Source organism: Poecile atricapillus, chromosome 11 (genome assembly GCF_030490865.1).
Source record: "Poecile atricapillus isolate bPoeAtr1 chromosome 11, bPoeAtr1.hap1, whole genome shotgun sequence".
Taxonomy (NCBI): domain Eukaryota; kingdom Metazoa; phylum Chordata; class Aves; order Passeriformes; family Paridae; genus Poecile; species Poecile atricapillus.
In genome coordinates, this window is record NC_081259.1 from 3,250,136 (window position 1) to 3,276,662 (window position 26,527).

The 26,527-nt window shown below is 43.0% G+C and overlaps 1 protein-coding gene across 1 annotated transcript in view; it reads left to right on the forward strand.

Moving 5' to 3' along the window:
* Nucleotides 1–23,344, forward strand: part of CERS3 (ceramide synthase 3) — a 43,235-nt gene extending 19,891 nt beyond the window's left edge. The window contains exons 5-11 of the mRNA XM_058847119.1: nt 2,010–2,067; nt 2,902–2,952; nt 3,841–3,933; nt 4,131–4,259; nt 5,808–5,914; nt 7,209–7,365; nt 19,808–23,344. Coding sequence (XP_058703102.1) covers nt 2,010–2,067; nt 2,902–2,952; nt 3,841–3,933; nt 4,131–4,259; nt 5,808–5,914; nt 7,209–7,365; nt 19,808–19,939 — 727 coding nt within the window. The 3' untranslated portion in view covers nt 19,940–23,344. The remainder of the gene's footprint in view (nt 1–2,009; nt 2,068–2,901; nt 2,953–3,840; nt 3,934–4,130; nt 4,260–5,807; nt 5,915–7,208; nt 7,366–19,807) is intronic.
* The last annotated feature ends 3,183 nt before the right edge of the window (nt 23,345–26,527 follow it).

Genomic DNA, 26,527 nt, shown 5'->3' on the forward strand with positions numbered 1-26,527 from the left:
TTTTTGTTACATTCAGTTCAAGGGGAAAGATTGCTGAGGTTAAATTAGAAAATCCTCTGGCACAGCTGTTGATCAGTGCTCTCTCTGATGGCCGGGATGAGAGTTTAAAATGCACTTAAGTAAAATCTGGTGAATTTGGGCGAGTTTTCCTTCAGATTTTATTCACCAAATTCATAAAGAAGCTTGGCTAAATGCAAAATGAGGCAGTGCTCTGACAGTCTTGCACACAGATTGAGTTCATCTGAAGTGCTGTTTATTGCCAGGTGTATTCAATATATAATGTGTAGGGCTGGGGACTAATAGCACAGTCTTGTTGGTGCTCTATGCTTTGAATCTAATCCAGAAAACCACTTGCACTTTACAATCAACACAGAATCAATTCTGCCATATCCACTGGACCACTCACACCTCTTTGTTTGGAATGGGAGGCATGATGGCAGAAGCAGCCCCTGTGTAGAGTCTGTCCCATGCCCCAGTGTTGCGTTTTTCAGCATCTCTTGGTTAACTCTGAGCCACTTGTGGGTTCCACTCTCCCCTTCCATTTGCTCTCTGAATTTCCACCATGTACCTCTGTGCTTTTCCTGTCCATGCAGTGCTGCTTGTTTTGCAGTGTTGTTTTCGAATCATCTGAGGAGAGACAGTTTAAAGTTGAGAAGAAAAAGTTGTTTATCACATGTGTATCAAGTGGCAACTTTATAATTATTTTCCTGACTTCTTTCTCAGGTGTGAGACATTATTTTGTCTCACCTCCAACATTCCACGTCCTCATCTTGTGTTTGTTGTTTTTCTCATGTAACACTGTCTCAGTCTTTGAACATCTCATTCTTTCTCCTGGAATATCAACCTCCAGGGGATGTGGGGCTGGGAAAGGAGGGGCTGCTTTCACCAAACAGGTTCTCCTCCTCTTCACCCATTTGGCACTTCATTAAGGCTTGCCAAAGACCACAATCTCATTTTATACATCTCTCAATCCATCGGTACAGTGTTCTTGTGGTGCTTTCTCCTTTTCAGTGGGTTTAGGTTTTCTGGGAGCTGCTTGCTGCTCTCCTCTGGGTTACCTCTTGTTCTAGAACAAGTTCTCACCAGGTCTGGGGCCATGTGCCTGTCCCTGTGGTCACAATCTTTCTTTGCAGGTGAAGTCCTGCAGTGTTTTCCTACTGGTCTTGCAGAGCTGCTCAGGGGAAAGCTCAGACTTGTTCCTGCCGAGGGGAAGAGTGGAAAGGAAGTTTTCCATCACCTGTAGAGGTGGGAGTGGGAATGCTTGGGCTGAGGCTGCAGCCACACCCAGTCCCAGGGACAATCCCTCCCACACAGGCTCCAGAGCTGGGAGCTGATTGCTGCCTCCAAATCACAGCATCCTGCTCTGACACCTAAAAGCAGCAGCACAGTTCACTGAGATGCTCAAGAGCTTTTTGCCTTTGCTGACTTTGCAGGCTGATGGTGCAAACCTGGAAGGTTTATCTGTCTTGCTGCATATCCATTTAATCCACAAAAAGCTTAGATCAGGCTAAATTCTGGAACACCTAGTCAAAGATGAGGTTATAGTTAATTGAGACCTTGTAGCAAGAGGTAAACTAACCCAGTACATGCTGGGTTCATAAGGCTCCTCTGTTGTCAGCAACTGGTGTTGAGAGAGATGAAGTGAATGAACCCAGGAAAAGGTTTGTGTTCTCAAACACTCATTTTTATGGGATTTATTATACTTGCTGTGGTCATTTTCTTGATCAGTTCAAGCCTGGCTGGAAGATTACTGCTATCATGACAATGAAAATATCTGTATTGTGATGATGTAAAAGAATTTCCTAATTTAGCAACTAATCAAACCTTAAATATTTAAATATTAATAATTCTGATACACTTAATATGTGGCAATCCTTAATACTGAGTGTGAGGCTACATTCATGTGAAGATTGTTTGTGATATACAATGATTTGCAGTAATTCTCGATCAGGACAATATCTTTATAAAATATAATGGTTTGTTCCTATTTTTTCATTTCAATTTTGCAGCTGGCGATTTTCATTCTATCTGACATCCTCCATTGTTGGATTTATATTTCTCTATGATGTAAGTTAACTTTTTTGAGAGATTGATACTTATTTTTAACAAAATATCTAGATTTTCTTGAATCCCATTGAAAGACTGTGGTTTCAGTGGCTCTGTGGGTTCAGATCTTTGGTGTATGTAATCTGGGCTGCAATATGCACTGAGATTTAATTTTTAAGTTAACTTTTGACCTTCTATGATAAAGGAATTTATGAGTAATCAGTATTTTTAATGCAAGCTTGAAGAAGTCACGCAGATGGTTTTACAACATGCCTTGTTAACACCTACAAATGCATCACATGGCCGTATTTTCCTCAGAGGACGCCATAAACCTTCTTTTTGGCAGCATTTTTGGGGGTCACAGCTATTTATTGAGGTGTTGCTGCTGAGTCAGAAGTTGGGAATAACAGAGAGAGTGGTGCTTGGAGCTCGGTGAGCCCTCCTGGGGTGTCATTAATGCTTCCCCGGAGCAGCGGAACAGATCCCGGCGTGTCTCTGCTCATCTGGCCCTTCTCCCCAAACACTGTTTATCATCCTCAACCACTGGTGTGTGTGACTGGTAAACACAGCAAATTTAATCACTGTGGCAACATATCTTGAGTAATTGCAGTAATAAAACACACACCCACTGCTTTGGATGATGAAATTGTGAACTGGAACGTTTCAGGTGTCCTGAAAAGAAGCCAAAAAGCTGGGAACAATATAATAAATCTGAGATGTAAGTTCCCTTTAGAAATTGGTGGAGAACAGTTATCAAGATTACAGCTTCTTAGCCTGCTCCACTTAGAGAGATTTTGAGTTAAGATGATAATTGTTGCTGAGCTGAGCAGTGTCTGACTGATGTGTCTTCCCCAGAAACCCTGGTTTTACGACATATGGCAGACGTGGGTTGGTTATCCGTTTCAGGTGAGCTTTTTGGCATCGGGCCAGTGGCCTCCAGGCATTCCAGGTATTTCCCCATTGGAAGGGGTAATCCACAGCAGCCTTTTCCCTCCACACAGACACCACCTAAAGAGGTGCGGCACCAAAGCCTCCTGCCTTTTTTGGGAAGTGCTGCTGACTGTTGCAGGACTTCCTGGGATCTGCCTGTGCTGCAACTTCCCCCTCCAGCCAGACCACTGTTATTTCCACCCACCCCGGGATACCAGTTACTCACTGGAGATGTTATCAGTGTTCCCAGATTCAGTGCAGAACCCCTGCACTGCTCCAGGCCCCGTGGTGCTTCAAGGCACTCTCATTTTAATAACTCTGCCCCATCCCACTGCCTTCTTATTCCTGTCCTAGGCAGGGACCAGGAATACAAATAATCCTGCCTCCCAGCTGAGTATTCCCAGCTCCTGGTACACACCTGGGAAATGTCTTGACCCAAGGGAGCAGCCAAGCTCTGCTCTCCCCTGGGCAGATCCATAGCATTTTAGCATAAATACCTGACATTTCAGTTTATTATGTTAATTGTTCACCAAAACAGAGGGGGTTTATTCGCAGTTGATTGTAATTAAATGCAGAAGGATTCTGCATGTTGTTCTGTGACAGAAACATGGAGAAAAAACATGTTAAAATCCAGAGGTGGGGGAGGAACTGTGGGAATTGAGAGTTTGGGCTGAGCAAAGGTTAAAATACTTGGCTCTCAGAACATCCTTCTTAATGAAGCCCAGGACGGGAATTTAATTTAGCTTAATTTTTTAAGCAAGACTCACCAGAGGACCAGAAGTCAGAAAAGGAAAAAAGAAATAATCTCACTCAACATTTACTTTTTCCTATTCTCAGAGTTAACTGTGTTTCTCTTCATCACAGACCTTGCTGCCATCCCAGTACTGGTACTACATGGCCGAGATCGGGTTTTACTGGTCCCTCATATTTACCCTTGGGATTGACATCAAGCGGAAGGCAAGTGCTTGTGCTCTCTTGTAGCTTGAACCTCCTCTCCCGTGAGCAGGGAAAAGGTGTTTGCAAGGAAAAACCGGGATTTTTTGCAGCCACTTGAGGGCAGCATCAGTCTGCGCCCGGCATCCCGCACCCATCCCTGGATCCCCGAGCTGTTGTGCTTGATCCGCTTTACCTTTTTTTCCTTCTGGCCCTCCCAGGATTTTATGGCTCACGTCGTTCATCACCTGGCAGCCATCGGGTTGATGAGTGGCTCTTGGTGTGGCAATTACGTGCGGCTTGGAACTCTGGTGATCTTCGTGCACGACACTGCAGATTTCTGGCTCGAGGTAACCCTGCAATCCAGCTCTTTTTTTTTTTTCTCTGTCCTGAGTTTTTTTGGTTGTTGGGATTTTGGTTTTGGTGTCAGTGACATTTTAATCTCTTTGCCACAAGCTTCATATAATCCCTTCCTATCCCCACAGGGACAAAGCTTTGCAGGTTTGTAACTTGTAAGATAAAAAAGAGCTTCTAGATAATTTAAGATGATCCTTTTTTACAGAATCCATTATGAGGAAGGAGCAGAAGTGAACTTTCTCAGTATAGAACAGGGACTGGAAATAAAGCTTCCTCCCTGGGTTATTCTTCTTCCAGTGATAAAATTAAAGCAGGTTGTCCACAGCATCACAGAATCACTGAGGTTGGAAAAGACCTCTGACATCAGGTCCAACCTATATCAGGTATCTTCTGGCAGAAGAAAAGTTTCTTCTCCTACACCAAAGGAAAGTCCCTTCCCTGCACTAAGTATCAGTGGAAGTGTTTAAGAAGAGTCCTACTCCGCACAGAGCACTGTGATCAGAGCTGCTTCTGGGTTTCTTGGAAGACAAACACAGTGTTTCCTTCACTAGAATTACCCTGAGTTTATAACCAGGTTTGAGAACACAGTTTCATCACCTCTTTTGGTGGCAGTGCCCGTGTGAACAGCCCTTGTAGGCTGTTATTTGTCCCTGTCCATTTCTGTTGCTGATACTCTATCTTGTATCAGAACAACTAATTGTGGGGTTGTGCACTTGGGATTGGTCCAGATTAAACAGGTTTTCTTGATGGGTTACTTTTAATCCTGGACTGCTCCTAGGTCAAATTAACTGTGTGGCCTTACAAAGAGTTGAGTTGACAACTGGTAGGGCAGCACTTGGATGGAAACTGGAGCTGAGCACCAGAACAACTTAATCCAGCTCTGCCACTCAAAAGAAGAAAAGAAGTTAATCAAACTGCTGTTTAAAATTTAGGCTTGGCACCTGCAGCTTTGCTCACACTTGAAAACTTTACCCAGGGTGGTTCCTAATGGAGCATGAGAGCTGGACAATTTATTTAGGGGAGAGGCAGCATGTACAGCCTTTATTAGTGGGGTAGAGACCAGCCCTGGGATCTGCTGCTCTCAAAAAAGAGGCAGGAGCTGAATTAGGCCCAGAGGAGGCTCAGTAACCAGCATGTCCCAGAACAGCTGTGTTTGAGGGGTCACTGCTACTCCTGAATGTGCAGGTGTAGCCAGCAGCTTCTCTTGGAATTCAGCCTGTTTGGAATCTGGTAGAAAAATGAGGAATTGCCTCTCTTCTAAAGAGCACTTTGTGTTTAAATTGTGGCACTTTATATTCTGGTCTGAGAGCTGTTCTTTAGGCCTTTGCAGAGTCCTTTCCTTCAAGATAAAAGGAGAAATATAAACAAAGAATCTAGTCTGATGCTGCTTTATTAGGAATCAGTAAAATGATTGCTTTGCATGTCAAACTGGGAGGAAATACTCTTCCTCCTTAGGTGGAAGATGAGTCTTTATTTATGAAAACACAGAATTTATTTCAGAGAATATTTATGATACGTTTGGGGGTTTTTATCCACTGCAGGCAGCCAAAATGTTTAATTATGCTCGCTGGGAGAAAACCTGCAACATGCTGTTTATCATCTTTTCTATCGCATTCTTCATCACCAGGATCATCCTGTTTCCCTTCTGGTAAGCAACATTTAATCCAGTCACAGGCTTTCACTTCATTCCCACTCCCCCTGAAAGTTTAGTGTTGGTTGTAATAGAAAAAGGAGAGGAATGGACTGGACTTGAAAATTCTGCTAGTGAGAAAATTGACAAAAACCTGCATTTTCTTTAAAAATTATGTAATAATAATTTTAAATGAGCCTTTTGAACCTAAATAAAAGCTTTTATGTGTTATGTAACTTGTTTTGTAAATAGTAGTTAAATGCTATGAGCTCCTGCATTTTCAGGGGGACTGAGCTCCTTAACTAAAAGAAATCCTTTTTCCTTTTATTCCACCCCTTCTGCTGTAGCTGCAAAGTCAGAATACATGACTGTAGTTAATTTTTTTAGAGCCTTCTTTCTGCTACCCAGTCCTTAGGTAGTGCCTCACCTCGCTCAGGTGAGGAGCACTCAGAGAAGTTTAGGTGAACCAATTAATTTATGAAGTCAGCACAAATAAATCTTAACTTGCTAAGTACTTGCATGCCTTTGGAGTGCTATGATTTAATCTGCTGTGGAGTATCCACATGGGTGCTTAACATGTTTATCTTTTAAAAAGTGTTTAATGTGTTTCACATTCACAGCTCTAATTTGCCCCTCCCTTCCCATGGACAAACCCTTAGAGACTCAAGCTGGTTAAATTAATAGTTCTGAACATTGATCAACATAAGGTTTTAATTTCCTGTAGTATTTTCTTTCAGAAATGCTGATGTCTTTTACTTTATTGTTGTTTTTTTAATTAACTGTACAAGTGATCTGCAATCATTTTGCTTCACTGAGTTTCTTGTTCTTCAGTTCTTGAGCTTGGAAGCGAAACATGATGAGATTAAAGGGACTCAAAAAACCCCAACTAATATAGAAGTAGTGAAGTCTGAAGATGGACAAAACATATGTTAATTAAAGAAAAGCCCTGTTGCAAAGCCTGTAGGATTTTCTCTGGAGTGTGGATTTCAGATTAGAGAGAATTTACACTAAAAAAAGGCATAGGCAAGCTCTGAGTTGCACAGTATCTAGACCACACAGAGATGAGGATCTGAAAAACAGGGACTTTTTCTAACCTCACTTAGAATACTTTCATGCCAGACTCGAATGTCTCATCTTCTGAAGTCTGTGTTTCAACAGAGATGCATAATCTAGTTAAGACAGGGCTTGTTAATTAATCTACCATCTTTGCAGAGCTTTTTAATATTAATCAGCTTGGAATATGAGATTAGAAATAAGTGTAAATAGCATAAGGAAGAGGTCTTACATCCTAACAATGGTCTTTGTTTTCTAGGATTCTTCGTGCCACACTATATCAGCCTACCTACTACTCCACGACTCCTGTCATAGCATATTTTTTATTCAATGGGATGCTATTAACCCTCCAAGGCTTGCATTTATATTGGGGTTACTTAATTTTCAAGATTTTGAAAAGATTCGTTTTCCTAAAGGTAAGAAATTTGTTTGTTCAGAAAGATGTGTGAAGTATCAGATGCCAATGTTTCCAATAGATTTCTTGGAATTTTATTGTTTTCCTGAGCTTTCAAGTCAGCATTTCTGATAGGGATCTGCAAAGCATAGAGATGTTCAAACGTGCTTTGCACCTCTCATTGTCACACCCAATGCCTTGGTTGGAATATAAAGGCTTCAGCTAGAACAGGGTTTTTTGCCTGTATTTGATGTTCTGTACCAATAGTAAATGAGAAATGAGCGTTCCCAACAACTGAAGCCCTAAGATGGTCCAGAACTCCTCAGGAATTCCTTTGTTCTGAGTGAAAGCAATCTTCTGTCACTGGACTTTGTAGCAACTTACCAAAACAGAAGTGAGTGATGAGAGTTTTGAATACATTTTTTTCTGCAGAATTTAAATTTCTTCAGACTTGTCTAAATCTGAGATCACCTAAACTTGAGCACTGGTTTTGGATCACAAAAACCAAATTAAGCATATCTGGTATTATGTTATGGCTCAGTGAAACACTGTCATCTTCAGTTGGAGCAGAGAAATAGTGCAAATCTGGTGCTGCCTAATCTGCTTTTACCTTGTAGAGAAAACTCATATGGGAAAAAACTCTGAAGAAAAATTGTCATTTATGTCTTGTTTGATTGTCTGAAGTAGTGACATTTTCACAAGGTCTTGTGCAGTGAAATGTGGAGTGAGGTGCAGGGTAGATAAAATACTTAGCAAAAAGCATTCAAGAGAAGGGCTTTGGGGAATGTCTCTAAGGTTTGGCACAAGTATTGACAGGTATATTTTTCTAGTTAAAATGAAATTTAAGTTGTGCTGTTGAAAAATGGTATTTTTTTCTGAGGCTCAAGAAACAAATACTTCATTAAACTGAGTGTCCTTTTATCTGAAACAGTTTATGCTGTGAAGCATCTTAAGGAAATAGAAATACTCCTTTCTCTGTGTATTTGTTGTTTGAGTGCTAACAGGAACCATCCTGTAATTATTGGAGTTTTGGATTCCGTTAGATCTTATGCAAACCGACAGCTGGGTATCCTAGGGAGACCCAACATCTACCCTGGAAGTTACAAAATCAGCCCTTGTAAGACAGCAAACAGCAGCACTGAAGGGACAAATCTGTGGAGAAATAGTTTATGTTGCTCTGCCTCTAAAACAAACTTCTATGTTTCCTTTGACACCGAGAATCTTGTACTTCTTGTGTGTCATTTACCTCTGTTTGACTAATCACCACATTATTTCTGGCCTGACTTACTGAGGTGTAAAGTGCTTTACTTCTTGTTTTCTTTTGTGATTTTGACCTTGTCTCTGTGCTGTTCTTGTTCCCTGTGCACAACCCCTCTTGTGAATGGAGAGACATCCTCTGCCTCCCAGCTGAGGAAGGCTTGGCAGAGCTCTCCATCCGTGGTTCAGGTTCTGAGAGCACAGTGCCAGAAGGTGCTTGGATGCAGTGCTGAACAGGACATTGCCAGGCCAGCTATATAAGGCCACCCTGCCCTGCCTGCTTATGTGCCTTTGTAAGGGGCAGAAATGTTTTATTTTGAGATAAGAGCTTTGTTGTGTTCGTCACTGCAAAAAAATGGGAAAGCACCAAGCCTGTGTCCCTACCACAGATTTTTGATTCCTTATACAGCTCTCTGAGAAGACGGTTTCCAAATAACATTTTTACAGTGGTAGCAGCAGCAGCCCGGGCCCTTTTCAGTCTGGATGACTTCAGCTGGCTTGCATGTACAGCCTGTTTTCCATAGCAGTGGCAAACTTGGCTGTGAAAGCAGCCGGTGCCTCCAGAGCTGGAAAGGCAACGTTGAAAAGAATGGTGTTGGCAAGGCAGTGTTTTTATACCAACATCTTTGTTATAGACATGCTGCACACAAATAGCTGCTGCTATTTTAGAGAAATACCAGTAGACCATCATCCTGGTGTTAGGGGTTTGTTTCTCTGCCCAAGACTGCCTGTTTTCTGAATGAAAACTTAGCAATTTTTGATATTTTTCTTGAAGCAACAGTTAGCTACTTCAGATGGAAAAATGAAGTAATGGTGTAACTGGGTATAGAGAATTCTGTGGTTGTTTAACTGAAGGAAGCTCTGAGCATAAAAGGGTGTAAGGAATTTTTTCAGTGCCCTCTGTGCCTTGATCCTGGGGTTTTGGGGTCACCTTGGGAGTTGGTGGCTTCCTCTGTGCTTTCCTCTTCCACCTGAGGAGAAGATGGCTTTTGACAGAGAGTGGCTGGTAAGAAGCTCTTCATCTCAGCTGTCACCTCCCCCCTGCACCAGTAGAGGGGACAGTTATCCTCAACCCTCTGGGATAACTGCTCAGCCAACTGACTTGCTTCAGCAAAAAAGAGCTTGGACTGAAAATCTCATGTTTTTCTTCCTCCCAAATACTGCAGCGAGAGATGGCTGAAAACCAGGGAAAAAGAAAGAAGGGGGATGATCTTCTGCCATCCCTCTGTGTCCTGTTTTCCCAGCCATGGGACTCCCTGGCACAGGGACTGGTGGCACAGGGCAGCACTGGTGGCCTCCAGGCTCATGGGACTTGTGCCACCTTTCCCTTGGTGCTCAGGGAATGCCCTAACAAGGGGGAGCTCTCCATCCACAAGCTCAGCTGTGCTCAGCTACTTCACACTAAGAAGCTTTTAATTTTCTATAGGGGTACAGAGGGTACAGAGTGTTTTTCCAGTCCATTATTCTTACCTGTGGAAAATAGAAATGTTCCCTAAACGTCCTTTCTTATGTGACATTTGTGACGTTGTGTACGAGTGAGGCCTGTAAGAAAAGCCCTTTGAGGTCAGACCTGTAGCCATGTAGCAGTTCTGCTTTGAGAGGAAGGAGGACATTCTTCAGTGTAATTTCTTTTCAAGTTAGGTCAGGCAATTGCAATGTTAGCTGCTGGCTGCCATCTTGATGTCCAAGGCCTTTTGTTGCTAGGAGACTCCGTGTGTTTCTGTAATATTGTTCAATTACATGGTTAAATTACCCACTTGTATCAAGTTTCAAGCACCACTGAAACATGTCTAGTCATCATGTCTGCACATATGAGAATATTTTAGGAAAATTGAAAAAGCATATAGAGAAGTATGTACATACGCACTGATTTAAAACATCTCGCCAGGAAAATCCCGTGGAGATTAAACATTTTATTTCCAAGGTCAGAAAAAGGGAGTGAATGACAGCAGCTTATAGCCACATTATTATGGCAAATTAAGATGTAAAATATATGTTAAACCCATTACACACTGAGTTCAGGTTTTGAGACTACGGTGCTTTAAATATTGAAAAATATGTGTAAGTTGTAGGAAATGGGCATGATGTCCACATGGCTCAGATACTTCAGGGCTGATGCAAAGTCCATCAGTGGAGGGTAATGGCAGGTTTCTAACAGACTGTCATGTGTCCAGGAATAGGTTTTCCTGCTCTTGTAATTGTTTTGCCACCATCAGACCACCTTCAAGGAAGGCAATGAGCTGCTCACTAATGGCTGCTGTTATTTAGGAGACGTCAGCAGCAGTTTTCTTGGATTTGCTGTGGTTCTTTCCTCTTCCCGAAGCACAAAAGACCTTGCACTGCTGTAGATCAGGATTTTGGACTTGTCATTCTTTAAAAACCTGTCTATGTTCGATATTCCTTTGGCATTTTGTACTTGGTTAAGCTTTTTAAAGACTGGTTGGGCGTATCCTTGTCCATGGTTTGTCAATTCCGTATTTGGCCCAAATTCCCAAGGCAACAGTGAGAGTTAGTGTTCAAAGAATGACTAAAAACAGAGTAGGGGAAACTGAAAATGATAAGAAAATACTATTTTGGGTTGAAATGAGAGCTGTGAAGTGCTTGTTATGATACTTCTGCTGTTCCCACCCATCATTTTTCTACTGCAGCATTTTTCCACTTTTTTTTATGCTTGATCTGCTTGCATCAAACAAATTGAAATTTAATGAGAATTAGCACATTCAGTGAGAAGTCATTTCCTTCAGAAAAATGCCATACTACAGGAGTTAAACAGAGGACAAGGTTTATTTCCATAAGATTTTGTTTTCTTACGTGTTTTGTCAGGCCTGTGCTGCCCAGTGGCTGTTGGGGTACTGCTAAAACAGACCTGGAGTTGCACTTGCCTGAATTCCAAGTGGCTGTTTTAAAAGCAGCAATACATTTTAGAGGATAATGATAATCTAGTGAGTTACATTTTCATGACTGGAACTGGGAAGTTGTGGAAAAACTTCCTGGATATTTTGTTGTTCCCTTCTAGACTGGGAAGGGCCAGTTCTGCTCTGGAGTTTGAGTTCTCTCAGTGGATGGTTTGCGCAAACATAAGACAGGTTGAACTAGATTAGTAAGGGTTGCTTTTTCTCCATGTTAAAGAATGTGGAGAAGTTGAATTTGTTGGTTCTCAACAGATGAATATTTATAGCTGATTTTCTCATGAGGATGGCTTACTAGGGGAACAAAATAAATGGGGGGAACAAATGAATGGCTTACTAGGGGAACAAATGAAAGCTTTCCCTCTTAGACATGAAAACCAGTCAATCTGGGAGACTTCCCAGTTGGTTAAAATTATTGCCCTGGGGACATGAGTTGTTTAATAGCCTGGAGATGGGAGTTAGCCAGCCTGGTCAGCAGTGTGGAGGCTTGTGCCCTAGTAAAGGGAAATTACTTCCTGTTATGACTTTCTTTCATCTGCATATTTCCCATTCTGCTCCAGCAATCTAGTTAAACCCAAAGCCTGGCTACATGTCTCACTTGATGCTGCCAAATTAATCTGAGGGAGGAGGGTGGGAGGCAGCAGAAGGAGCACAGAAGAGTTTGAGGTTTGGTATTTACAGGGACAGGCAGGGAGCAGAGAAGCTGAGGAGCCCTCCCTGCCCTTCCAGGGATGTGGAGTCAAGGCTGCCCCCAGCCATGGATATTGGCAGTGTGCAGCCCACCAGAGCCTGTGAAAGAGGAAAAGCCACCAGGTCTCACTGTGCCAATCCAAGAGCACTCTTTGGTCTCTGGGGCCTCAACCAGTTTTCCTGGCACTGGGAGTTAAAAGGCAGATCTCTGTTTAAATCTTTACATTTACTCCAGATTCTGAATGGGGTCAGCAGCTGAGCAGTGATTTCCAGGGAGGTGTGATATATATGCTTAGTGGATTGTATGTTATACCACACACTAAAATGTACTTCTCAGGTTTCAATACAGCAACAATGTTCTTTGCTAGATTTTTTTAAATTATTTTTTTTATAAACTCTGCTTAGAATCCCCATCATTCCACAACATTTTTCACTTGAACACTATATAAAAATCAGGTAAACCTTCAAAAACCTAGGTTAAAGGCTGTTATGACCCTTGTGGAGGAATGAACTAATGAGAAACTACAGAAAATAAATGGTGAGCGTTTGATGGTAATAGATGGGTAGTGAAGGTATGGAAGCACTGGGGCAAAGTACCCTTCCACAGCCCTGCTGTGCACACACAGGACTGTACAGGAGCAGCCTCAGTCTCCAAGCCAGAGTCCAACAAACTGGGGATGTGGATGCTCCCTTTGCCTGTCTCACGTTGGCAGAGCCGTGAACAGCTCTGATGCGCTGCAATAAAAGTCTGCCCTTTCCAAAGCCGCTGAGTTTGACTTCAGTAGGAGCTGCAGATGACCAGTGCCTCTAAGAATAGAAACCCAAGGCTCCATGCAATCCTGAGGCTTCCTGGCCTGGCCATTCCCGAGGGTTGATGCAGGGCCAGGCTCTCAGCTGGTAGGAATGAGCGCAGCTCAATGGGATTGTGTCAGTTTTCACCAGCAATGGATCTGGCCAAACAAGCACCCCCCCTCACTCTCTGCGTGTTTCCTGGCACGAGGCAACTCCACTTCTAGTAAATCCCACATCCAAATGGTTCTTTTGATGTGCAAGTTCCTAATTCAGAGGAAAGACAAATGTTGGTAAAGTTTTTGCTCTAAAATTAATTGCTTTACCTTGCTGTTCACAGAAGGGCATTTGCTGACAGTTTTTCTGGCTTCTCCTTTTAACTGCTTGCATCTTTTAATTTTCTAGCAGGATCTTTATGAAATGTTCCATTTCTTGCTCGTTTTATATATACACCTATATAAAAATTATATATGTGTAATAGTGTGCATATGTATTTATTTTTTCAATTGCCAAAAATCAATTCACAGAGTGAACCCCAAGCCTTACAGAACTTTTGATGCCTTCATTTACTTTTTTTAATATATTCTGCAGAGGTTTGAATTGTGACTGTGTTATGAGGTGAATAATTCTTATTTTTTCAGAGGGAGTTACTGAACTGCAATCTGGTGAATCGATTTTTAAAAATGACTGAAATAAAGCTAGTTAATGATAGGTTAATATCAATTGAGAAAGAAAGTTGTTCTGTCTTGTATTTAAAGAAAATGTTTCCCTAGGAGGACCTAGGAGTGCTCCATAATCATAATTACATGGCAAGAAGGGAGGAAATCCTTTAAAGGAGCAGTTTGTCCTCTGTAACAAAACTGAAGTGAGTTTTGGTCAGGCACAGGACGCTGCAGGTTCCCCTCAGCAGGAAGCACAGAAGCCTGAGCAGGCAGGGATGGGTGTGAAGCAGCTCCAAGGTGGGATTTGTCTCATGTAATTTAGGCTGTGCCTACCACAATTTCCAGGGTTCCTCTGTATCCAGCGGAGTAAGAGTGGTGTCCCCATCTCTGTGTCATTTGGCTCAGTAAGGAAACTCCATAAAACTTCATTCACTGGGTGCTACTTAAAGTGTTCCATACCCAGCCTTGATATCAGGGTGGCTGCAGGGACTGTATGGGAGTGATTTTAGGTATTGCAATGTGAATTTAGGAAAAAAACTTGTTAGGTGAGTGACTGAAAATGAGATTGATGTTTAAGTATGGATACACAGTTTAGATGCATCACAACAGGAAAGAAATGGTCTCTTAGGATGCAGAGAAATGTCCCTGCTGGACAGAAGTGCCTGTCACATACCTGTGTGTTGTGGTCTCAGTTCACAGCACTGCAAGGCTTCTGCAGGAATCCTCTTTAGCAGCTGTGTTGTTTCAAAACATTAATTGAGGGCAGTATCATACCTCACTGAGAACAGCACGAGTGTCTGATCAGCTGTTTTGTAGCCAAAACAGCATTTCTGAGGAGTAAAAGTGCATGTTCTGATAAAAGTTCATACCACTGAACTCCTTGGCTTAAAGCAAGTTCTGTCCTAGGGTAAAAAAAAGTTCACTATAGAGAACAGCATCAAATGCCTATTATATTGTTCTTTGTTTCTTTGCCAACTGTGGATTTAAAATTGGAATAATTCAAAAAGCAGTGGGACATTATGACTCACTCGGTACCTCCTGGGCTTTTGACATTATCGTAAAGCCCCGTACGCTGCAGCGCGCGGCTCAGTCCGTGGATTTCAGTAACTCAGCCAGCAGACTCGGCTGGAACCACAGAGAACCTGATTAGCTGTAAACAATGACTTGGTTCTTCACAACACTCAGGGCATTCGAGCCCCAGTTCCAGGTGTGCTGTGCTGAGTGACACCACCAGTGAGGTTTTCTTGGGGTTAAATTTATCCTGTCAGTCAAAATCAGGGACCTGTTCTAGTAGCAACAGCTAGTTCTATCAGGCAATTCTTTTCAAGAATTGTGGAATTAGTGGAACTTCTAATTTACAAGTCTTCTTTGAGTTCCCTCTGAAAACTGTCAGAGGAAAGCTTGGGGAATGGATATTACATAGAAGAGATAGATTAAATAAGAGGACTTTTTGCCACAAGATGTCCAATACAATTAACTTGGAAAGTCTGCATCTTCATTTAAAAAATGCAGAAAGCAAAGTCCAACTGTGCATCTTCCATGGAAGATAAACATTATTTATGTTGCCTAGTGTGTATGAGCTGAAAAGGGAAATGTATTTTCCAATAAAATCTTCCAGGCTGGAAATACAGAAGAGTTTGTTTGAATCCAAATGTATATTGCTAAGTCTCAATAGGAAAGTAAAGACTTATTAAGTCATATGTCAGCTGAGTTGAATTATTGATGTTGAATTCAACATGTTGAACTCGGAGATTCATCAACTTTATAGTATTATTTGTTAGAAAAGTACCCCCTTCTATCTATTTGGACTGACTTTTTATAATCCCTCTTGTTTATTATCTCTTTTATTTGAGGCAGTGGTTCCTGACCTGACTAATAGCTTTCATCTTTGTACTTCAAGCTGTTTCCATATGTGCAGGTGCTGTGGAATTTACTGTCTTTACATTGAAAAATCAAGATTTAGTCAATGTGTTTGTGGATGTTTAAATGAAAATATTTTTAAGGTAGAATTAAGGTATAAGGTTCTGATTTTGATAGAAGATTTAAGAGTCAGAAAATTCCAGCTAAATGTTAAGTATAAGTATTTGAAAATCCAAAAATATAAATTTCACCAGATCAGAAAACAAAATTCTGGAATCAGTTCTAAATTGTTTTAATACATCAGTACTTGATAGGAGAAATCCAGTTAACTGTGTGGATGTAAGCTATGCTTAGCCCAAAAAATTAATTTGTTTTAGTCTTGTTCAGTCAGGGGCCAAATAGAAATCTTCTTATGCTGCTGAGAAGCCTGGAGTCAGTGTTGATCCCACCAGGTGAGTTAGGCCTGGAACATCTCCCACCACTCACATGGACACAGTTGGAATCATGGAATGGTTTGGGTTGGACAGGATGTTAAAGCCCATCCCACCCCCTGCCATGGGCAGGACACCTTCCACCATCCCAGGCTGCAATATATTTTTGCCTTTTTAATGCTGCCTGGCACTGTCTTTCCCTCTGCTCTTCCACTTTCCATCTGAACTACCCTGCTGTGGCAGATAGGGAGCTGTGGCTGCAGTGTGAGCTCAGCGTGCACTGGACAAAGATGGCACATTCCCAGTAAAGGGGGGCAGGAGGGAAGGGTGGTGTCTGCCCAGCCCCACCTCAGCAGCGAGGTTCCCATGGTGTCACCAGCCCAGGGGACAGGAAAGCAACGCTTCCATCAGTTGTCAGCACAGCCATGTCCTTCTGCTGCTCTCCTCAGCTGCAGCAGAGTGCAGGGCCAAGGGCTTGTCAAGAGGGAAGTGATCTCTGAGTGCTTTATTGAGAGACAAACTTGTACAATTAGGAGTGAATTCTCTGTTAGTTTAGATGGAGATTTGAGCAGTATTTTTCTGCTTACAAGAGACTGGAAGGTGGCCTGTGAATTCTGTTCATCTCTTAACTTCCAGAACTCTTTTTTCCATGGTGAAGTCACTAAGAAGGTCCTTTACTGTTCATGTAGTGCTAATGACTTCAATGATACATGTTCTAACAGCAGTGAAATGCAAGAAGCCAAAACTACCTTAACAAATACGGTTCATTTAACTAAAAGAGGCAGACTGAGCAGCAGGTGGAAGGGTTAAACAAAAGGAAAAAAGATTATAAAAGTTTGCAGCTTTGGCTTCACTACAAATGGCTCTCTTGCAGACTTTATAGCATTAGTGTTGCTTCTCATAAACCTTGAAACCATTCATCCATTTAGAAAGATTAAATTGGTTAGTCATCCAGAACAGAAAATGTACACATCCATTTTGTCTGTTACCCAAAACCAGCTGAAGTATAATAAATGCAGTTGATGCCATTAAACTAAAGCACTGAGTATTAATGATGGCTTCAGCTGTGGTATTTACAGTTTGCCAGCTCTTGTGTTCCTGATAGTGTATTCATCTGCTGCTGCTCAGGGACAGTCAGAGCAGAGCCTTTGAGTTGGAAAACATCAGTATAATATATGATGTGAGGGGCTCAGAGAAAGCATCTTGGTATTAAAGTGGGGAAAATGCTAGAAATGTTACAATTTTTGTTATGATTAGAAGGTCAAAGTTAAGAGGCACAAATTTCACTTAGGATATCTTAATATATTTATAATGGTCTGTTAAACAGTTTGCAAAGACAGGTTTGTTTGGATTTCCAGTTACAGATGAAGCTATTGCTATTTCAAGTTCTGTCACTTAAACAAGCCAGACAAAAATGGCCAGACTCTCCTAAATCAGGAATTTGTAGAGGCACTTGGTCAGGAAGCAAGTTTATTATTACAAAATATAATAAAAATTAGATTAAATTTAGCAGTATTTTTCCTTGATTAATATCAGGATTTCAGAAGTAACACTCTTCCCCAGAATTAAGAAAATTTGCAGGGATTACTTTAGAATATGAAAAAATTTAATCCTGCTGCTTTGAAATCTGTAAGATGTTCTCTCAAAGGCAGGGATTTACAGTGGGCTGGAAAAAACATGACACGTTTTTTAATTACTACATATAGAGCCTTTAATCAGAGCATCCAGCTTGACAGCATTAAAACCAGGAAGCCAACTCTATCTGAGTTTCCAGTTCCATGCTGGAAATGCCAGCTCATTCCTATAGGAAACAGGAATCAATATCACATACTGGCCATCATTCAAAGCAGAGCAGTTTGCCAGCTGCTCTTAAGCACATGCTTGAGCACCAGCAGCTTGTGTGCAGCACAAGGAGAGACTCCAAATGAAATACCACAAAGTTCCCTGACATTATTCCCAATGAGTCCCAAAGTGCTGTTCCCTGCCACTGCCCACAGTGCAGCCTCAGGGAGATGAGAGCAGTTCCAGGGAGTGCAGTGGATTTGGCAGCAGACACTGCTTAGGATTAGTTTCCTTTTACATTTCTGGTGGCAGAAAAGCAACAATCTTCCCCCCACCCCCTCAGCATTTGTCTTTTAATGCAAATACAAATGGCAAAAATACCAGGAGGGAGTGAGGTGATCTGAAAGAGCCAGAACCTCATAAATTCTGTGGGAAAGGTTGTCTTGCCTTTTCTCTAACTGATGGCATGCCAAGTTTATTTTACAGTATTTACAGTAAGATTTGTTTGTTTTGATACCCTTTGTAAGTTGTTAGGGAAAAAGCAAAAGAAAATCTCCAGGAAGTTTATAGTTTGTGATGAGGCAGAGTTCAGGCTTTAATTTGCTTTCTAGCCCTATGCCTTTTACTAGGAGTGTAATATATAAAGGGATATGAGATTGCAATTGGATGAGTTATTACTGGGCTGTTATTTATTTTCTCTGTATGAATTTGGTGCTTAAGAAAGACCTCAGAGCAGCACGCTAAGGAAGTGGAATTGTTAGTTCATTCCAAGAGGAGATACAGGAGGGGTAGGAACAACCCTGGTTTCTCCTCCCTGTGTCACTGCTCTGACCTTGGCACATCACAGGGAGAACGAGCAGCCTCTGCCTGTGTAGCTGAGGTCCAGATGGATGAAACAAGGGCAGATTTATCCATGATGGAGTGGTCCAAGTGTGGCTGTGCAGGCAGGGGATGGTCTGTGCTGAGCTCCAGCACATGGCTCAGGAGGCAGAGCTCTGCCATGAGAAGCCCCAGCATCCTGCAGGACAAAAAGACACAAAAAGTGGTGCCTGTTCTCAGGAATCAGGAAGAAGGAAGTGTTTTCTGGATGTACATCTCTAACTAGAGCATCCTGCCCTGAGTCTGTGGAGCAGGTTACTTACTGGTGTGGAAAGTCTTCCAGGTAGGTGAGCTCTTGTGAACTTGTTCCACTGAAGGGAAAACAGGGGTGTTTGGGTTTAATGCTGAAGCCTTGATTGTTTGAAACAAACTTCTGAACGCATTGTAGGGCCTTGGGTTGTGGCAGGAGTTGAGAAATAGGAGACTAATGGTGTATTTTATGTGCCGTAACAAACAGCACAGCGTGGTCTCACCTCTCCCTGAAACACAGGGAGATGTGATGACTTCTCTGTGTGGTGGAAACATTCACTGTTCCCATTTTTGACTGGGATGAAGCATGATTGCCAAATGCTAGGAGCTGTCCCTATGGAGCTGGGGAGGGATTTTCCTGAGGGCAGCCTGCCTCACTCACCCCTTCTGTCCCTGCTCACAGAGCAGCCGTTCTCCTCCCGGGCAGTTCCCTTAGCAGGGTGATAAACCCAAGATGCACAACAGCTGGACAGACACAGCCTCCCCTGTGCCAGTGTTGACATGCTGTGTACAACACTGAGCAGGAAAAGAGCATTTTAGGGTCAGCAAGTGTCTTAGAGCAAAGTTGGTGCCAGGAGATGCTGGCACAACTCATCACTGTTTAGCTTACACCTGTCAGAAGTAGGCAGCCTCTCAGCTCCTGTGTTTGGGTGAGTGTATTCATCATATTTAGCTTTTAAACAATATTCTTTTCATCTTCGCTGCACTTCACAGCTGTTAATCCCACAGTACCCAGGGAATAATAGTCACACTTTACAGGGAAAACCAGAAATGAACAAGAAGAGGTCAAGTGGCTGGGCCGAGGTCATGGAAGCAGTTTTGTCTAAAGAACATTTGGTTCCTTCAAAACTGAAGTGTTAACAATTGATCTCCCCTTGGATGTCAGCCTCCTTTTGGGGGCAGGGTGTGTTTCTGGGGGGCAGTAGAATTTGTTCACAGTGCTTTCTTCTCCCTAGGACTTGAAAGACGATCGGAGTGATGAAGAGGAGGAAGATTCTGTTACAGACACTGAAGAGGAGTCCACAAAGAGCGGCAACAAGAACAGCAGTGGGTCAAGCAAACACCTCCTAAGCAGCAGTCACCACTAGCTCTGTCCTGCCCCACCTCCTGCAGTGATTCCTGCTCTGGTTTTAGCCCAACCTACAGAACAGGATTTAAGTCAAAAGGCTTGTGAGAGACTGTGATTGATTTATTGTTGGCTACTGGACCTGGAAAAAAGCCCAGTTCAGAGGGGAGGGAGAAATTGCATAACATGACAAAATGTGTTAATGACCCACTTTTGGAATCATTGCAGAGTGTGTGGAAAGATGTTTGGACTTGCTGACTGACAGTGCTCCACAAGGGCAAAGCTCAAGAGAGTCAAGTAATTTAGTGTCCCGTTGAGTCTAATGTTGTTTTTCAATCTGATATAAGATATATTTCATCAAACAATTTAAATCACAGATGTTTCGTGGTAGGTAGGTAGTGTGAACTCCATTAGGAACCAGAATTACTCAATGTGGGAAAAATTTGACAGTGCTGTACAGCGACTGGCATTTTATCTTTGCTTTTCAGTTTAAACCCTCATCAAAATGGGTATTTTTCTGAGTTATATTTCATTTCCTGGAGGCCAGGGGAAGCAAACATGGAGGAATTCAAATTACTTGTCTGTGAAAGGTTAGCTTCAGTGAAGAAATATAGTCTTTCTCTGAAGTGATAGCTGAAATATTGTGTCAAGGAAGTCACTGTTAAAACAGCAAAACTCAGCCCCAATTCTCCATTGAGCTCCAGGCTTCTCAAATGTCTTTCAGTCATTTTGGCCCAGTGTTAGAACAGAAGGTGCAGAGAGGAGAGAAGAGGGGAAATGGAAATTGAGTCTTTTCACAGGTTCTTGTGCACTTATCTGTCTTCAAAAGTGCCAAACACCCTCTGCTCCTTGCTCATCTTCAGACCAGAAAGTTAAAATCAGATCTTGTCCACTCCCTTCTCACGACCTTATCTCACAGCTTTGGATACTGCCTTCTCTGGAGCAAAGCCACCAAGTTCTGCTTTGTGGTTCTGGAGTGTTCAGTGCAGGTAGTCGGGCACTGGGGAGCACAGGACTGACACAGGATGTCACACTGTCACTGCTGTGGCTTCATTTGATACCAGGATCTGTATTTCCATCTCTGCTCTTTTATGAAATGGGGAATCACATCAGCTAGACCCAAACTTGGATGTATGTGACTTCAGCCACATGCTGTTGTTTATTGCTGTAACCAGTGAGCAACAGCTCCTCTTACCCGAAGTGCCTCTATCCTAAATTTGCACTTCTGTTCTAACACAAGTGGGGCTGCAGCAGCATTTTCAGTCCCAGGGCTCTCCATGGAGAGCCCAGGCCTTGTAAACAGGGCGGTGCCAGTCCCATTTCCCTCTGCATTAGCTCACAGGGTCATAAAGGATTTGTGTCATAAGTCTGGGAGGCGAGAGGCTCTGCATGTGCTTCTACAGTAGCTGAGATCATCTGGGGACCTAAATCCAGTAGCCTGACAGAGGCCAGGGGACCACTCCTAGAGCAGCCTCAGTGCAGAGCGTTCGGCTCAGAACGGCTCCGTTCCCCTCCGGCTGCTCCAGCAGGAATTGGTGACCTACGGGAAGCGTTGCAGGACTGACTTGTTTTCCCAAGATTTCCTTGGCAAAGGGGATGTAATTCAGTGACTGAAGCATTGAAAGAATGGGAAATGTTTGGGATCTCAGATATTAAGAAACAAGTGGGCTTCATGCAGTTACAAGAAGCTGTAGGACAGCTTTGTTACAGAGGCTTTTATTAATTTTACTTTAATAATTTTTTACTTGTTTTTTGGACCATTTTGGACCTAAATGTGTATGTTTTACCACAAAGGGAATTAAACTGGGGAAGAAGCATGGCCTACAGCTTCTGAGAAGGAAGGGAGACGTGTGGTGGTGGAAAAAGACCCCTGTCCTGGTGCTTGTAGTTCCTTGGTGCCACTTGAGCTGAGTGGGCAGAACCCTCTCAGCAGCCTTTGGCCACCAATGCCCCTCCTGCACAGATGAGAACACCTTAAATACTGCAGGGGGAGAGTATGGGGAGTGTAAGCACTGATGGCAACATGTAAAGCAACTGGAGAGTTTGGCAGAGGCACAGTTCTTATCGGGGCTCTTTTATTGCCTGCATGAAAAACACTTTCCTAACAAAACGTGGAAATCCGGCGTCTTGGAGGATTTGCACTCCCTTGGGAGAGACAGCAGTGCTTTCTTCAAGATGTAACGGGGTTTTGGGAGGTGGCCAGGGTATTATCATATGATTTTGGTGCCAGAAGCTTTCTTCCTATGACTAGGAAAGGAATTTAGTAAAGGAAACAAAGAATGTTGTCGTCACAGGAATGAGCCTCTGAACAACTACTGATTTTTAAACTGGAATTTATAGTCTCCTTGAGGCCAAAACTTGCCTTTCCTACTCAGGACAAATCTCCCACTGAAGCCAATTAATTCTATTGGAGCCTTGCCTAGGAAAAATTTTGGATTGCAGTTATCCAACCTAATTGCAAGAACTTTTGTTCTAAGTAGATGTGAAACTGAGATCTTAAGGGAAGAACAAAAGGTGGATAAATACACTCAGATATAAAACTTTGAGGCAAATTCTGGGTGAGTACAGAAGAATATGGAAGAAAATAACATCCTGAAGGTGAAGATTGAGTCTGGGCAAGGAAATAACATTGCAGTGGGAGGGGGGTGGAAGGCAGACAGGCCATGGAGGGCCCTTCCCAGGGATTACTGCCACAGGCGACTGAGGTGATCAGACCTAAAGTTTCTGAATGTAAACTACTAGGTCCTGGTAATAAATACCCACAGCACAGAAAGAAGTGGGAATGGGCTGTCACAGTGTCCCCTGTTAACATCAGATTGGTCATTCCTGGAGTTATGTGCATTTAATTTCCCCTTTTTTACTGATTGAAACTCAGAAACAAGAAGCTGAGGTCAATGGGGCACAATTTCTGCTAAAGGAATTTATGTCACGGTGCTTCAAGATTTTCAGTCTATTCAATGCAATGCAATGAAGATTCAACATTTTTATAATCTTCTTGTGCAGAGTCTCAAAGTGCAGGTGCAGAACAACTGTAGGTGTGTATGGGAGCACAGACAGACTCTGACATTTTCTTTTTACCATTTCACAAAGTGTGTCCTAGTTCAATGAATAGACACTGCATCTGGCTTTGCTGTGTTGCTTTGACCATGCCAAAATATTTCTGATAGAGCTATAGACTGAAAATCAAATCTTAGTCCATAAGACTCAGGGGAAACTTCTGTTTTGTTTGATTTCTCTGGATTTAGTTCAGGTATTCCTGTCTGTGTGAACTCTGCTTCCTCTGTACTTGTGTCAGATTTACCAGCCTGCTCTGGACGGGGTTCACAGATCTCCTTCACTCCACAAAACTCATTTTGTCAATTCATGTTATTTGGTATAATTATCTTTTTTTTTGTTCTTTATGCCACTGACTTTGGTCAGTTGAAATATGCACTACAAATAAATATTTTTTAAAAACAGGTGTCTAAGTAATGATTTCCTTGTTTCCTCTGCCTTGCAGTGTCCTCCTCTCTGCTTTCCATTCCCTCCAAGCTTTTCAATGGGAGCATCATTATTTCAGGAAATAACTCCTTAGTCTTCCAAGTTTTTCTGTTGCCTGGAAAAAGCTGGATCATCCACAACCTTCACAAGAGCTAACAGCACTGTCTGTAACTGAACTTATGTTTTTCTGAACAATTAACAAACGGAGAGGAAGCAAAATTAATGGGGGCATCACCCATCCTTCGTATTATTCAAGCTTTATGCTTTGATAAAAGTATTTGTGAATGCTCCTGAGTGCACCAGGAATGTTACACCTGTTTTGTATCTCTACCCAGCTGGGTTTTGAGGTGCACATTAGAGTTGCTAAGGAAGTTTTGTGTGTTAGGACTGAGGTGCTACTGCCCAGCAGGTGTTGTGGGATTCAGTGGCTCATCACAAGCGCCTGTGAGACAGCTTAGCTGTGGATCTTCAGCTGGCAAAAGCAGGAAACCTCTACAGAAAACAAGGGAGCTGTGCTCATTTGTATCAACTGAAAAACTGCTCCATATTTCTTCTTTCCATTTCTGCCTCCCTGGTTGGGAAGATTGCAGAAGTTCTGATTTACCATCTCTTCCCATGGGCAATCAAACAGAAGGGAAGGTGTTTCAGCCCAAATAATGAACTGTAGCAGAACACTTTGGTTTTATTAGCTGAATTCTTTTTTTTAAGCTTACGAGTAAGAATAAAGTAGATGGAAAACAAACCGAGCAGGGCTGTGTGAGTTTTGGCTACAAACAACTTGCAAACTGTGAAGAATAAAAAAAAAAAAAGTTGCTGAATTTGGAAGAAAAACACCATCTCCATAGGCACTTCCCCCAGCTGTGGGTTTGAAGAGCAGCAGATCAGCAGGAATGACAGTCCATGCTGAGCACACGGATGCAGCCCAGGTGTGAGAGCTCCAGAGCAGGTCCAGGGCTGTCAGCTGCCCCGGAGCTGGGAACCTCTGATGTGGAGCAGCACATGAGCCACGAATGTACCTGGAGCTGATTTCACTCAAAATCACTGGAAATTATTGTTCCTGGTTCCCTGGCAGTTTGATGGATGGCTCCCTCCAAGGAAAAGGTGATCAAAGCACTGTGATCTTCACCCAGGCTGGCTACAGAGAGCCCCTACAAGCGGGGCTCTGAGAGGTTATTAGGCTGGAGAACCTCTCTGGGGTACCTGAAGTTTCTACCTTAATAGAAGACAAGGCTGAAAGCACAAACCTGAGCTTTAACACACGAATCTGCAAAAACAAGGCCATAACAACCCACACAGGATAATGTTGTTGATGTTCCAATAGTCTGAAGATTTATGAAAATAGCTTCTATTTACTCAGCTGGAGTCAGCCCTATTCTTCTGAGTTTTGTTACCCCATAAAGCATTCAGAGGAGACCCCATAATCATTTCAAAGTCAGAAACATTAAGTGGAATAACAAGTATAAACCCTCTCCACAGTGACTTTGAAGTGCAAGAAGCATGGCCTTGTAGCCATAGAGCTCTGTTTTGAGCCAGGTGGGAAGAAACAGGTCCCAGGCAGTTGTTTCAGGTGGTGAAAAGTCCATGTTTTTCCTAACACAAAAGAAGTTGGTCTAAAAGAAGTTGAGCAGGGAAATAAGTGATTAAATTTCCACTGAAATTCACAGGAGTTTTTCCTATGATACTGGTGAGAATTAGACCCAGATCTCATGTGAACAGGACAAGGACAGCATGGCACTGCATTCTCCAGCCCTCAGCAGGGCACAGCTCCAGGGTTTCCTCTTCCTACAGCCCAGAGCAAAATCCTTCCTGGAAAAGGAGTATTTCTGTTTGCAAGACACTCACCTGAGCACAGCTCTGTCTCTTCCCAAGCTGGGCTTGTATCCTTCGAAACACCTTCTGATTTTCCTGGGAAATTTCCCTGACTGATTTTCCTGGGAAATCAGTCCTCCCCTTTTCAAGGCAGAATCCTCACTTCCAGTGAGCACCCTGCTTTGTGTCCCCTGTCTGCTCAGGATCTGAGCAATGCCTGGGCCGCTGATGCTAAAGCCCACAATCCAAGGCAAAATTTACCAGGAAGAGGTGAAATAGGAGCCGTGGTCGTCAGGACGGACTCAGCCCGTGGGTGCAGCAGGAGAGGGCTGCTGAGCCAGGGGAGAGAATGGAGCAGAGGGAAAAATGGGAGCAAAAATGGCTGGGACAACACAGCAACAGCATAAACACAGACCTGACATCACCAAGAATCACAAAGCAGAACAGTAACAATATTAGGAGGAACAAGTCCCAAGAGAAGGAGGAAGAAAAAGACAGTAGCTCTGTATCCTGGGGATCAGCATTCCGAGCAGCAGCAGCCAGCGTTGCCTGGACTTGGAGATGAACTTTGCAGCCAGGACAGCTCCTTTTCCCCGAGCACCAGCGGCTTCAGACTGAGCCCAGCCAAAGAGCTCCCAGAGCAGGAGTGAAGCAGGAGGATCTGGAAAAAGCTCCTTTACGAAGTTCCCAGTATGTGAGTGAGGGGACAAGGAGGGACTGGGTTAGGACTGGGCCAGAGCAGCCACGAGTAAAGCCCAGCAGACCTGCAGCTGTGGCAACGATCCCACACTTCACCTCCAGTTGCTGGGCGAGCCTGACTCCCCCTTGGACCTCAGAGCTGGTTTTGTGCTTTTCCTGGCTGACTGGAAATCCCAGGAGTCCTAGAAGAGCTCCTGGAAGATTTGTGTGTTTGCTTTCTACAACAAAGAGCAGGAGAAAGCTGCTAAAAGGTCTTCCTACTGCACCTATGGGTAAGTCTCAGTTGTAATGGGCTCTTAACAGAACAGGACAAGTCCTAGGATTTAATAAGAATCTGTGGGAAGCAGGAGCTAAATCTTATCAGCTTGTGCTAAATCTTATCAGGCTGTGCAAATCCTACCTAGTTCCTTTGCTGATTTAAAGGAGGAATTATTCAGCAACCAAAGAATGTCTCATACATTTTCCCATTGCAAGGGCAGCGAGGTCACGTAGTGGTTGTGTGTTCGCAGCTTCTTTTATCCCTTTAGGTCCTGCAAGGATGGCACTTGAGGAGAGAACAGGACTCTGTAGCAATGTCCCCTTTGGCCTAAGGGTAGGACTGGTCTATAACCCTGACTATTGT